This window comes from Haematobia irritans, chromosome 1 (genome assembly GCF_050003625.1).
Source record: "Haematobia irritans isolate KBUSLIRL chromosome 1, ASM5000362v1, whole genome shotgun sequence".
NCBI lineage: Eukaryota > Metazoa > Arthropoda > Insecta > Diptera > Muscidae > Haematobia > Haematobia irritans.
In genome coordinates this window covers 242079811-242095659 of record NC_134397.1, presented here as the reverse complement: position 1 = coordinate 242095659, position 15849 = coordinate 242079811, and the positions used below count along the sequence as shown (strand labels likewise).

Genomic DNA, 15849 nt, shown 5'->3' with positions numbered 1-15849 from the left:
TAAGTGAAATCACTTAATTATAAGGACAATACGACTTCTATGAAAAGTTTATCGACTTTTGGACAAGGAAAAAAACTTTATATTAGAGAAATGCGTCTTCTATGCTAAGCAAAATTTGCATTCGTATTTTAAAGACATGAAATCTTTGACCTCACGACAATATTTATTTCAGTGTAGGTGAGATGACAGTCATATCCATACTATGGCTTAAAAGTTCGTTAGCTAACCTAGCACTAGCGGAGCTTCATGAAAGTGAGTGTGAAATATCGGGCTGCCACTATACCATACCTAACCTTGGTGTTTATGATCAATCTGAATATAAAGGCTGCCAGAATTTTATTTCGTAAATTCTTGTCTTAAAAAAAAAAAATCTAATTGTTGTATGATTGTACATATTTTCAATTTTAAGTCTTTGTTTTGTAGTTTAATATACTCTCTCGTTAGTTTTAAATTAGATATAAAATTTTGCATGAAAAGCTGTGGATCAATATCAAAATATTTTCGATTGAATGCATGGCGAACCCTTGAATTTTCCTATTCAATCTTGCCTATAAATAAATAATTTCTTTCAAAACTTTACACTACACCTTCTATGTCAATGAATAAAAAATACATCTATAAATGTTCACCATCAACTTTCACCACTGCCATTAATGAATTCATAACAAAATTCAAATTCATAATACATGCAAAAAACAAAAAATTAGTTTTACAAACATAATAAATTATTTAAAAGTTAAAACTGTACAAAATTGCATAGAAAGTATTTGTACCAAAAATAGGTGGTGGTAACAGGAATTGGGGGTGTCAACCATTATCATTTATCAAACGATAGTGGGGGGAAATGGTAGCTTAATACAATAGTTAGAGATTTGAAAATAATCTCTGAAATAATATAGAGAAATACTATAAATTACAAAGACAGCTAAATGACCACTAGTCCATATCAACTTCCCAGGATTCATTCAAAGAGAATAAATGGAAGAATACAATGGTCATCCGAATGTGATGTATACCCATATCAAAAGTTAACAGGGCGGGGGGTTGTTTGTGTATGCTTGAAAGCAAACTAAATTCTATTTTATTACAATTCTAATTGTAAGTGTAATTCAGGTATTAAGACAATAATAATAATAAAAAAAAAAACTACCATGGACAATATATACAAGGCCAATAACTACTCTACAGTAACTCTAACAGGATGAATGGTGAAGAAGCGAAAAAAAAACTACATAACAAAAGGACTTTTCTCCCCATTAGATGTGCACAATAAAGCACCGCTTCACAGATATGTTCCAGCACTTTTCATGCATTCAATTCGTTGTATTTGGTATTCTCATTGAGATGAGTGTAGCAAACTTTACATGTAGCTTGATATACATGCATGTGGGTGGGCGTGTGTGTATGTGTGAATGTTTTATTTTTTCCGTTATTTGATATTTAGAATAGAAGAATCAAGCATACACCCAGAGCCATTCATATATGCTTGGGGAAGAGTTGAGAGAGTAAGAGCACTATAAAGAGGTGAGCTGAGCAGGGGTAGAGAAGGGTAGTTATCCATATATAGTACATTTATTGCATTAGTTAGTTAACATTTGCGATTGTTACTTTGTCGGATAAAAACTTCAAATCTTTACAAAGCCATATACATACACAGACACACACACACAATCACTTTGTCATTTGCCCATATGAGAAAGCATAGCATAATGGCTATAGAGAGTTTGAGAAGGTTGAAAGAGGTAACTTAAAACCGGCAAATAAGCATATCTGTATGGTGTAAATGTGTTGGTGCCTGTGTCAAGTGCTGTGTTGGGTATTACAAAAATAGCTTGTAAAGCATCAAGTACTTGTGTTCTAACGAATGTAAATATACAAGCTCTTGCAAACACCCCTACACACACACATGAGGTAAGGGTTTCTAGCTTCGGTTGTATTTGTTTTCATTTTAAATATAAAAATTAGTTAAAGCGTTTTTATCTCTTATGCGATTTGTATTTGTTCTGGATGCTGGTTGACTACTTGCCCGAATGGTTGTTGGGGTTCGCCGCTTGTTTAACTTTTAACTCGAATAATGACTACACGGACGGATGATATTCTACTCCAACTTGTTGGGCAATATGCACACCATATACTAGAGACATGATAAGGCCCTCTATAATATTGGGGAGGAGGAGGAGGTTTTGGCAATAGCATCATTGACTATCTCTATATAAACAATTGTTTTTAGAACAATAGTCATGCATGTCCAACGCCCTCTAACTCCAACAGTTAAAACGTTTTTTTTTTGTTTTTTTTTTTCACTAGAATATGCCAACCAAGAGAAAAGTAGCTGCACAAAAGGATTTTAATTTTATAGATTAAATCACCCGTGCAATGTAGAAAAAAAGTTGTAATGCCTTAAATGAATTTAGATTACAATTGTTGCAGTTATATAAAGTGAAATTTTATAACTTTGAAGAGATATTTAATTACAATTTTAATTTTAATTTTACGAATAAGTGGAACAGTTAATAATCGTAGTAAAGGTAACACAATAATACCAAAAAGATTTGTTTTATGTTTTAACCGGAATTTCTATGATATGGGGAATTTGAAAATATTTTCCTATAAGCTTTGATTTGAGGTATTGGGATATTAAATATAAAGTATACAAATACCACATCTTAAACCAGCAAAAAAAATGGAAAATCTTCTAAAGGTACTACTTTAAAAGCACTTCCAAAAGTGCCCTCCCAAAGATCTTCTTTAGGAAGTTCTCTTGATTCGATTTTTTAAAACTCGCTTTTTTCATATCTTTAATAAGAACTTTTAAATTATTTTATTTCAAAGAGGTTAAAAAGAGAGTAAGAATTAATAAAATGATACAAATTATTTAAATGTTGTCGAAAAAAAAATCTAATTCCATTCTAGAAAAATTGCAAATTTTTGAAAATATTTGAGGTCAAACGTTTTAGAAAAGCGTTGGAATGCACTAAAAATCATAAAAAATTTTAAAAACTATTTATTTGGCAAAATATGACACATTTTTATAATTCACAACCAAAACATTGAATTCGGACCACATCTTAAGAAGTGATGCAAATTCAGTCCAAAGGCTGTTGAAATGGTGGACATCCGCCCATGATAATTTCATCGCTTCTGCGCCAATTTTGCACCACTTCCGGATCCGAAGAACATTTTCACTACTTTTTTGGCAACGCTTTTTTTGCTGGTAATACCACACAAAAATTTTTTTCTGATTCAATCACCAAATTATTTGATCCAATTAATTTTTTAATTGAAATGTCTTCAATCACGAAAATGATAGTATCAATCACAGTTTTAATTGGGCATAGAAAAAATTCTTGATTAAAAAATTAATTGATTTTTCAGCAAATTTCAATTAATTTTTTAATTGACTCAATTAAAAATTTAATTGATGTTGATTGCAAAACTCAATTAATTTATTAATTAAAAAAGGTAACTATTTGTAATTACTTTCTGAATTGGCTTAGAGTTTTTGTTTGGATTAACAAATGATTGTTTGAAATACATTTTTAATTAAAAAAATCAGCACTTTTTTTAACTGAATTAGTCTTCCGAATTTGATTAAAAAGTTAATTGTATCAATTAATGTTTTAATAAAAATTTTTAAAATTTTCAATCATTGACTTAATTAACTTAATGTTTCTATGATGATTAAAAAGTTAATTGTATCAATTAATTTATTAATTGAAAAACTTTTCAACTTCAATTAACATTTTAATTGGAAATATTTTGGTGATATTTTTTTCTGTGATAAGAAGGTACTTTGATAATTACTTACACTGAAAAAAATATTGACCTAATATGGAAGATTACGCAATGCTAAGTACAAAATTCTTTAAAATAATGACATTTTAATTAAAAGAAAGTTTATAATCCTTGCTTCAAAAGTTTTTTTCATTAAATTTAGGACGCAAATCTTGAAATTTTATTTTTTATAGATCTTTGAAGTAAGGCAAATGTTCCTTAAAATAAAGAAAAACGTTTTTAATTTAAAGAAATCGTCTTTAACTCAACTGACATATTGAATTTTTAAATTTAAGATAAAAAGGCTTCAAATATAGGCTGAAACTTATTTTAAGGATTTGCATCTTTGGTTTAAAGTTTTTTTTTAGCATTAAGAAAACGGTTTTTACTTTGAAGTGCTTGGCATAATTTGGATTTTGAAACTGGAATTCGTTTGTACATGAATACCTTTATTAATATATCGCAAACAGAGAATAAAAATTCGATGAATGAGATCTGTATCCAATTTTAATTTTATTGATCCTAGCCATGGAGGTCCCTAAAAAATTTCTTTATTTTAAAGAAGCCGCATCTTTGGAAGGAAGGAAGGTCAAAATCTTGAAAGGAAGGTCAAAATTTTTGGATCCAAGTAAACTTTTTTTTTTGATTGTAGATAGACGGACAGGCTAGCTAGATTTAGGATAAAGATGCAGCTATTTCAAATAGAATATTTTGAGGAGTCTACTCAGCCTTAAATCTAGGTTCCGTACACCGAAAAAAAGTGAACTGTTTTATAGGAAGAATGAACTACCACGCACGAAAATTGAACTAAATTTTACTCCATATTTTGAGATTTCCACAAATCGTTGTTAAAACCAGGAAATTTTAATGCCCTGTTGTACTTTATAACTGCAGTTCACGAAATTACATCATCTCATTGAAGAAAAATTTAGCTAAAGGCCGGTATGCACCTCTAGCGAAATTTTCGGTAGCAAAAATTTATTTAAGTGTACAACAAAAAAACAGGGCTGTGTACCCAAATTTTAAACCAGCTAATCGCTTTTAAAAATTGTTAATATACGTTCCAAATATTCCTCAAATAAATTGTTTATTATTTACAGACCTTTTAAAACTTTTACGCACACAATGATTGTAATAAATTAAATGTTTGCTGCCAAAATATGCTTTTGACAACCCTGTTATTTTCATTAGAGGTGCGTACCAGCTTACGAAATTGAACGCTACCGAAAATTTCGTTAGCATAAATAGCAATGCATTTCTTATGGGAATGAAATTTTTCGCTAGAGGTGCATACCGGCCTTAAAAGTAAAGAAGTAAAACATTGGCGCAAAATCATGGCCATTTTAACCATACAGTAGTTCATTCTTACTATTTTTGGGAATCGTACGAAAATTTTCATTTGTTTTAGTTCATTTTGAACTTATGTGTACGGTCATTGAACTTTATACTCACATTTAGTTTATAAAATTTTTGAGACATACTTAAAAAAAGTAAGATTTCATTAAGCTGTGGAAAATTTCGATAAAAATAATAAAATTGAACTACAAGCAAATGATTTTTTTCCAATAAAAATAAGTTAAATTTAGCGTTAGTTTAACTACGGAAATTTTTTCTGTGTAGTATTGGAATTAGTATACAAATTTCATTTATCTAATTTTTCATTTTCTCTTCAGGAAATGTCAAAAAAATATTACACAGAAAAAAAATATGACCAATATTTTCCAATTAAAAATTCTAAAAAAAAAATTCAATTAAAAACTTAATTGATTCAACAATTTTGTTAAACAAAAAAAAAAAATCAATCACAAAAATTAATTTAATTATTTTTTTTTATTGAATTAAAAAAAATACCATCAATATTCTTACAATTATTATTATTATTTTTTTTTCAATTTTTTTCCAATTTATTAATTCATCTTTATTTACTTTATTTTTCCATCGAGGACAATGAACATTTCAAAGGGTATAATAGGTAAAAACCCTTTTTTCCAATTGAAAATTTAATTGACTCAACAATTTTTTAAACAAAAAAAAAAATTAATCCCGAAATATAATTGTTCTAATTAATGTTTTTATTGGATTAATTTTTTTTTTTTAATTTATTTTGGTGATTGATGCTAACATTTCTGTGATTCAATTAAAAATTTATTGGATCAATTGATTTCGTAAAAAAATAATAATAATAATCAATCCCGAAATTTAATTGTTCTAATTAATGTTTTTATTGGATTAATTTTTTTTAATTTATTTTGGTGATTGATACTAACATTTCTGTGATTCAATTAAAAATTAGTTGGATCAATTAATTTCGTAATTGAAAACTAAAATTATTTTTTTCTATGTAATTACACTTCTATATTAAGAAAAAGTGTCATTAATATTGTCCTATAATTTCGGTTGCATAAACTTTAATATTGAGACAATATCTACTCTCTTTTTAATAGGCACATTTCCATACACTATAATATTTAGTATTAAGTTTTTTTTATTATTTGATGAAAATTAAAAATTAATTTACTTGAAAAGAAATAACCTTTTTATATGTTTCAAAACATTTCATTTGGCAAGTTTTCAATGAAGATTACACGAAAACAGAAGAAAATATTTCCATTAAAAACTATCGAAGTATTTAATGCTAAAACTTTCAATAAGGAATTATTCAAACACAAATACATACTATATATAAAGATAGTGTAAAGGCGTTGAAAGATAAAGGCAGTGATCATGAAGTGTACTTAGCATGTTTTCCATTTTCTATTTTTTTAATCACTTTTCTTTTCCTGTTTAAATAATTTACTTAACTGAAATTGATGTTGTTATTGTTAAGGCGGTCGATGGATTATTTTCTTACATAGTTCCTTTTTTTCGTTTAAAGGATAAACGATTTTTTCCCCCTCAATGAACAATTTGTTTTACAGTGAGACTTTCTGGACTAGTACTTCAAGAGCAGCATTAGCCGGGAGCAGCACATCAAGTAGAATTGTTCAAGTGAAAATTTTGTGGAGTTATATTTTAAAATATTAATCACTTTCTTTTTTGCTTTGTTACAGTAAACTAAACCAAAGAGGGATGGGATGTAAATAGATGAGAAGTTTTTCTGGGATTTTGCATACAAGTTCTAGTGTATAAGCAGCTTAAACTTAAGTATACAGATGTGGTTTAGAGCATCTTAAAACTTATTTCTATTTCTTTTTATACTTTGGTATTTATATGAAAAAAAAAAAATGAATGCATAAATGGAATTAATAAAACTATCAATATGATGGAAGAGACAATTGATAAAAGAAAATAAATTGAAAAGACAATAAGCACTCAAAAAAAAGTTTACTTGTGTCCAAAGATTTTAACCTTCCTTTAAGGATTTTGGTATTGATTCCGAGCCAAAGATGCGGCTTCTTTAAAATAAATACATTTTTTAGAGTCCTATCTGGCTTTAAATCTAGGATCAATAAAATTAAAATTAGGATGCAAAACTCATTTATAGAATTTCTGTTCTCTTTTTGTGGTATATTAATAAAGCTATTCATGTAAACCCTCATTTTTATGAAGATTCGTTAGAGCGAAATTAGCTAACGAAATTTTAAGCCTTCCTATGGATATGCCTGTCATCCTGCCAATATATTCATATGTCTGTTAGGAACTTAACTGCCGAAAAATTTTCAGTTAAAGATAACCAGAGCAAAGTTATCAGAAGTTCAGTTAAAGCCCTCATGAAAATGGTCGTAAAATTAATTAATTTAAATTAATTTAAAGTTAGACTAAGCCAACATTTTACAGATACTTCGAATGTATCCTTTAAATTGCAGATACTTTGAATGTATCCTTTAAATTGCAGGTTATGTGGCAGCCCGATGTATCAGGCTCACTTAGACTATTCAGTCCATTGTGATACCACAGTGGTGAACTTCTCTCTTATCACTGAGTGCTGCCCGATTCCATGTTAATCTCAATGACAAGGGACCTCCTTTTTATAGCCCAGTCCGAACGGCGTTCCACATCCCAGTGAAACCACTTAGAGAAGCTTTGAAACACTCAGAAATGTCACCAGCATTACTGAGGTGGCATAATCCACCGCTGAAAAACTTTTTGGTGTTCGGTCGTAGCAGGAATCGAACCCACGACCTTGTGTATGCAAGGCGGGCATGCTAACCATTGCACCACGGTGGCTCCCAAAAATGTACACTTGATGAGAGTCGACGTTTCTTATGTATTTTGATCTGCTGAATTCGAAAAAAATGTTTAAAAAAATTTTATGGAACAGTTTTTGAGATATCCCGTTATTTTTTCGCTCTTTTTTTCACTAAACAAATTATATCTCGTGTTAGAAATGTCCGATTGTATCGTTGTTAGTACTTAAATGAAAGATATTAAGATGACGAATAATCGTGTATAATTGGATCTGTCATAAGTTAAGTGGTTCAAAATCAAAATCGATGCGAAAAAGCCAAATGGTCAAAAAAAATCGTATTTTACAATGAACTTTTTCCGCCAGAAAAGTATAAATCACTGAAAAAACGTCGGTCGTATAGATGATACTCTAACGTAAGTAATAAGACCAACTAGAAGAAAAACAACCGAAAAATGATAAAGTTATAAGCAATTAAATGATGTCAAATCATGCAAATATGAGCCACTCACCCACGCAAAACTGCATTTCTCTGTGACCGAGAGACATTTTTGGTGAGTTGGTGAGTTGCTCATATTTGCATGATTTGACATCGGATTTGTTCACTCAATTGCTTATAACTTTGTCATTTTTCAGTCGTTTTTCTTCTAGGTGGTCTTAAGATAGAAGTTCGCACAGAAAAAAAAATTTCACGAAAATTTTTCCAATTAAAATCTAAATTGATTTTTAAGAAATATTCAATTAAAAATTTAATTGCTTCAACAAATTTTTTAATTGAAACAAAAATCAATCACACAAATTAATAGTATCAATTAATTTTTTAATTGGATCAATTAATTTTTTAATTGATATTATCATTTCTGTGATTGAATACATTTTAATTAAAAAAATAATTGGATCAATTAATTTCGTGATTGAATCAGAAAAAAAATTTTTTTGGTGTGCACCAATGTGGTATCACAATGGTCTGAATAGTCTAAGTGAGCCTGATACATCGGGCTGCCAACTAACCTAAACTAATCTAGTTGGTCTTTTTTAATGGTTTATACTTTCCTGGTTTTAATGGTTTATACTTTTCTGGTTTCTGGTCCATTATAAAATGCGATTTTTTGAAAATTTGGCTTTTTCGCAACGATATTTTTTGAACCAATTAACTGATCACAGATCCAATTAAAAACGATTATTCTTCATCTTAATACATTTCATTTAAGAACCAACAACGATATAAACAGAATTTCCTAACTTGAGATATAATTTTGAATTTTTAAAAATTTTATCGAATTCAGCAGATCAAAATATATAAGAAAAGTTGCATCTCATCAAGTGTACATGAATTTTTTTTTTTTTTTGTAAACTAGTGTAATTAATATTAATATAATGTCCCGGAACATTATTGGAAAACTAACATGATAACTTTGATTTCACTTTATTTTTTAAATTACAAAAAACCCTATTATATTTCTCTTTGATTAAAATTAATTTGTACTATGTCTGAAAAATAATTATAGCAAATTGTGATCCTGTTAAAAAAAAAATAATTATTATATTTTTAAAATTATATTTTTTTTTTGTTAATTAAAATATAGGCTTCATAATTATATACTTTGACTTTCAAATTTATAATTTGATTATTTTTACATTTATCTTTAAAATAATACACCTAAATATTCATTATCTCTTTTTGCCGCAAATGTTTCAAGGAAAATTACGAAGGGGAAAAAACCATAGTGGAAATCAAAAGTAAAAAGTATTTGAAGAATAAAATATTTATACTGGGGAAAAAATATTTCTTTTCTATTTAGCTATAAGTCTACGCATTAGCTTACGAGTATTTCGTTACATTTCGTTTCTTCTCAAAATAAATTAAAATCAAAAAATTAATAAATTTCATGTGCAGACGTACCAAAGAGGGTAAATAGAGCATCAGGCGTGACCATCTACAGAAAAAAGAGAGAAAAATAGAGATTTAGTTAGCAGGAGTTGACGTAAAAAAAAAAAACATAAAAATTATAAACAAATAAAACATGAAAATAAAACACACAAATAAACAAACAGATTTGGTTAAAACAATTAAACTAAAAAGAAGAGAAATTCGAAAACATAATACAAGTAAGTCAAAATCAAAGTTGGAAATGGAAAATAGAGTCTTCGAATTTGACTTACTCTTTATATACAAAATTAAGAGAATTAAAAAAAAAAATTAAACACAAAACAATAAAATCATATTATTTTTTTTTTCAACAAGTTTTAAAGAACATGTCATGTAAAAAAAATTGCAATATTGAAATTAAATACCACTTCTTTTCAAACTCATAATCCCATAAAAACAAAATTAAAACGTAGCCATTTAATGATCCATTAAAACAAGCATATTATATTTCTTGAAACTGTAAATGATGTCAAACAATTTAACATTTGGTTGACCTCTTGGGAGATAAACTCCCATGATTACGGAACAAAGGGTTAACTATTAAAGTCATGGCTGTCCAACCGTTTTCACATAAGGCCAATGCAAATTGACATATGGAAAAAAATGGGACAATACATTTGCATAATGGTAAACATTATGTGAAATTAATGGGAACCAATGGATCGTATGAATAACATTAATTGAAATGAAATTCCTCATACCACCCATGGTACTTGCTAGGTAGAGCATTATTAATGTATTAAATATTAATAGAGAATACATTTATAAAAGTGAAAATACACCTAGTGGATTACACATTTTGAAAAGATTTTACTCATGCAATTTGGGCTAAGTGGGTAAATGCGATGTTTTTTTCAGCAACAGTACTTTGGCTTATTTATGCTATCGACCTATACACAGCAACATTTTAGAATTGAACAGCCTCAGCCTCGGTCGCCTAAATTTTTCCATATTTGAAAAGTTCCCATTTATGAGAGGTTAATTTTAATGTGATAATATAGCAAAGGTCCCTAGAAAATTACCCACCTTTAAGAGTTGTCTGAAAGGTTTCCCTGTATAGCATTTTTATTGAGAAATTTAAAATATCACAATAAACATAAAACAAATATTTCATTATACATTTCGAATTTAACTCTTAAATTCTCCTTGTACTTTTAAATATACAAATATTACTTTTATATATAGACATTCAGAGAGCCAAGGTTTTGCAAAAAAAAAAAAAATATTTTATTAAAATTGTATCGCCCAGAAAAGGCCTTCGATAAAAACTATAATTACAGTATTTGAAAAGTTAAAATTACTATTACCATAAAATTACCTTAAAAAATAGCTTTATATAGAAATCGGTGCTACTGGATATTTTTTCTTGCCCCATATTTTCCATGTCCAGGGAGTATAAAATGTAAAACAATGCATTGTATGTGTAACAGTAATTAAAATTAAATTTCACCTACTACGGAGGGAATTTGTTAGCTTTGTATAATATACCAATGCATTGACCAGTTGCCATAATTAATGTGGTATTTAATTGACATTCACAAAGGAAATCTAGGGGGTTACGTAATTAATATGCATTGAAACCTATGGTACCCAATCAAATAGGTAGTAGTAGCAAGTTTGTAACAAAGTGAATTTTGAAATAAAAATAAATTGCCAATGGAATATTTAAATCTATTATATTTTCTTAATGGGAAATATTCAATATAATACACAGAAAAAAAATTCGCGAAAAATTTTCCAATTAATATTTCAATTGAGTTTTAAAAAATATTCAATTAACAATTTAATTGATTCAAGAAATTTTTTAATTGAAACAAAAATCAAGCAAAAAAATTAATAGTATCAATTAATTTTTTAATTGGATCAATTAATTTCTTAATTGACCTTCAATTAATTTTTTAATTGATACTCATCATTTCTGCACACAAAAAAAAAAATTCTGATTCAATCACGAAATTATTTGATCCAATTAATTTTTTAATTGAAATGTCTTCAATCACAGATATGATGAGTATCAATTAAAAAATTAATTGATCCAATTAAAAAATTAATTGATACTATTAATTTTTGTGATTGATTTTTATTTCAATTAAAAAATTTGTTGAATCAATTAAATTTTTAATTGAATATTTTTTAAAACTCAATTGAAATTTTAATTGAAAATTTTTTCGCGAAATTTTTTTCTGTGTGTGATTGATTAATTGGATCAAATAATTTCGTGATTGAATCAGAAAAAAAAATTTTTTGTGTGTAGTCATTGAACAATGAATAAATTCTTATTTCGAAACATAATTTAATAGTTTCAAATAGAAAACCCCAATAATTCCCGTACACACAAATGCTCATATTCAAAATAATTTATTGACAGTTTAACGCAGGAATTTATATGGTAAAAGTAGCTTTAAAGTTTACTTCAACTTTTTGTTTTTATAATATTAGGGAAAATGTTTATTAATTTTAAATCAGTTTTTATGAAGACAAACGGTTTATGCCAGCACCGTATTGGTATAATACTAATTGAATTAATATATCTCATACAACGCAATGTTCAGCATAATGTTAATTTAAAAATTTTGCTTATTATTCGTCATATACGTCATACTAAATAAAAAAAAAAAAAACAAATACAAACTGATTATTTTTGTATTCGTCCTGTATTTTGATTTTTCCAATTAAAAAATTATTAATAAAAACGAGATCGAGGTCTATATTTTTAAATTATTTTTATTCAATGTGTCGTCTTTTTATTTTTTATTGAAAAAATATCCCGATTAAGACTCTCAATGAGAAGATGAAATATTGAACAAAAATAAATTAAAAATATCAATATCAGTTTTTATCAATATTTTTTAATTGGAAAAATAAAAAAAAAAAAACAAATACTTTTATAAGACTGAAAAATTACAAAAAAAAAAAAAAAAAATTCTTTGAAAAAAAAAATATATATATAACATTTATAAACTCAAGACTTTAAGAAGAAAAAGTATACAGAATGAAATATGAAATATTTTGGAAATATGTAGGCAAAGCTAAATTATCGATAAAATTATATTGGAAAACAGATACGATAATACGAAAAAAAAATGTTGGTAAGCACACACATACATCTTGAAATATAGGATCCATACAATAAAAAAAAACTAGGACGGTATTCATTTTTTATCTTACATTAATTAGATATTCTAATTTGAAAGGATAAGATCGTTTTGAAAACTACTTTATTATTATTATGAATACAGCCTTAGTATATTTTATAAGAATTATTTTTCGAATTCTCTTCATTACGGGAAAAATGAATGATACTAAATTAAATAATTTCAAATTTAAATAAACTTTTTAAAAATATGTATATATTGAGAATTTATTATTTTAAAAGGTCTATATAAAAGAGCATAAATGTACCCGATATAGAAAAAGTCTGTGCTATGAATAATAAATATATCTATAGTTTTTTAAAATTTTTAATTTCATTATTATTTTTTTTTTTTATAATTTTTAAAGTATCAATTACAAAATTATTAATTAGATTTATTATGGAATATTGTGAACATTGAACGATCGAGACTTAAAACCCATTATGTTTACAATATTGAAGTAGTAATGGAAAAAAAAATCCATTGAATAGTGGAGACATCATGATGTTTATACACCATACACCGACAGTTTCTAAAAAACCATACTGCATTATTCTTTTATTTTATTTAATAATACTGCTTAATTGTATACACTTATATACATATTTTGTAATATTGAAAGAAAAAAAGAATACTTGAATTTAATAATTGTCACGAAATTTTTTAAGTTTGAGTTTTAAAAAATATTCAATTAAAAATTTAATTGATCCAATAAATTTTTTAACTGAAACAAAAATCAATCACAACAAGTATATACGGCCGTAAGTTCGGCCAGGCCGAATCTTAGGTTAGGTTAGGTGGCAGCCCGATGTTTCAGGCTCACTTAGACTATTCAGTCCATTGTGATACCACATTGGTGAACTTCTCTCATATCACTGAGGGCTGCCCGATTCCATGTTAAGCTCAATGACAAGGGACCTCCTTTTTATAGCCTAGTGCGAACGGTGTTCCACATTGCAGTGAAACCACTTAGAGAAGCTTTGAAACCCTCAGAAATGTCACCGAAGGCCGAATCTTATGTACCCCTCCACCATGGATTGCCTAGAAACTTCGACGAAAGACTGTAATACTTGCCGATGGCAAGGAATCTTAAAACTCCTTAAAATCGTCTTCTAAATTGGAAGTTAGTATTAGGCTAAAATTTCAGATTAAAAAGCTATGTAATTAATTTCTTGACCAGTATGAAATTTTGGGCGGTAAAAAAAGAGGCACAATACAATACAATTATGAACCTATATATGGTCCAATTTTTGTGTGATTAGTACCAAATGTTAACAAGAACATATGAAATTTGCTTATCCAGGAAGAAGTAAAATCTGGGAATCGGTTTATCTGTGGGCTTTATATAACTATGGATCCATATGGACCACTTTTGGCCTGGTTGTTGACATGACCATATAATGAGCAAATTTCAGCCGAATCGGGTGAAATTTTGCGCCTTCAAGAAATTTAATATTCAAGGGCCTCCCGAGGATCGGTTTATATGGGGTCTATATATAATTATAGACCGATATGGAAAAATTTTAGCATGAATGTTAGAGACAATAGACTAATAAAAATATAATTTTAGTCCGATATGGATTAATTTTTTTCATGGTTGTTAGATACCATATACTAGTATAAAGTACAAAATTTTAAACGAATCGGATGAAATTTGCTTCTTCATGAGGCTCCGGGGATCAAATCTGGGGATCGGTTTATATGGGGATGAGGCTCCGCAGGTCAAATCTGGGGATCGGTTTATATGGGGGCTTATATAATTACGGACCTATACAGACCAATTTTAGCATAAATGTTAGAGACTATAGACTAAAACCACGTACCAAATTTCAACCGGATTGGATGAAATTTGCTCCTCTAAAAGGATCCGCAAGCAAAATATAAGGATTGGTTTATATGGGGGGGCTATATATAATTATGGACCGATATGGACCAATTTTTGCATGGGTGTTAGAGGTCATATACTAACACCAAGTACCAACTTTCAACCAGATCTGATGAAATTTGGAAGCCAAATCTGGGGGTCGGTTTATATGGGGGCTATACGTAAACGTTGTCCGATATGGCCCATTTGCAATACCATCCGACCTACATAAATAACAACTACTTGTGCAAAGTCAAGTCGTTAGCTTGTTTCATTAGGAAGTTAGCGTGATTTCCACAGACGGACGGATGGGCGGACATAGCTAGATCAACTCAGAATTTCACCACGACCCAGAATCCCATGCCTTAGACCAATATTTCGATGTGTTACAAACGGAATGACACAGATAATATACCACCCATCCTTTCCCAGCAAAAAAATTTGGAAGTTCTTCCAAAGGCACAACTTCATAGCACTTTCAGAAGATACACTCCCAATGATGTTCTTTATTTTAACTACCCAGGAAATTATTTTAATTTAATATTTTATAATTTGGTTTTTTTCATACTTTTAATGGGTAATTTTAACTTTTTTTGCTTTTTGTACCATAAATCGTTTAAATTTTGTCGCAAAAAAGGCCAAATTCAATCTAAAAAAAATTTTGAAAATATTTGAGGTCAAACGTTTCCGACAAGCGTTAGAATCCCTTAAAAATTATAAAATTTTTTTATTTGACAAAATATCACATATTTTTTTAATTTACATCCAAAACATTGAATTCGGTTCACACCTAAAGAAGTGATGCAAATTCAGTGCAACGGCTGTTGAAATGGAGGACTTCCGTCCTATGACAAGCCCATGTTAAATTCATTGCTTCTGCGTAAATTTTGCACCACTTCCGGATCCAACAAAAATTTTCTTTTTTTTGCTGGGATGGTGGAGGGTATAAAAATTAATAGTATCAATTTTTTAATTGAATTAATTAATTTTTTAATTGATACTATCATTTCGGTGATTGAAG

The 15849-nt window shown here is 28.3% G+C and overlaps 1 protein-coding gene across 12 annotated transcripts in view; it reads right to left on the bottom strand.

Moving 5' to 3' along the window:
* heph (polypyrimidine tract-binding protein 1 heph) overlaps positions 1-15849 on the bottom strand; it is a 564267-nt gene that overhangs the window by 26698 nt on the left and 521720 nt on the right. For all 12 annotated transcript variants that reach the window (XM_075309406.1, XM_075308915.1, XM_075309123.1 and 9 more), the window contains one exon: positions 9804-9837. In XM_075309406.1, the coding sequence (XP_075165521.1) occupies positions 9804-9837 (34 nt within the window). The remainder of the gene's footprint in view (positions 1-9803; positions 9838-15849) is intronic.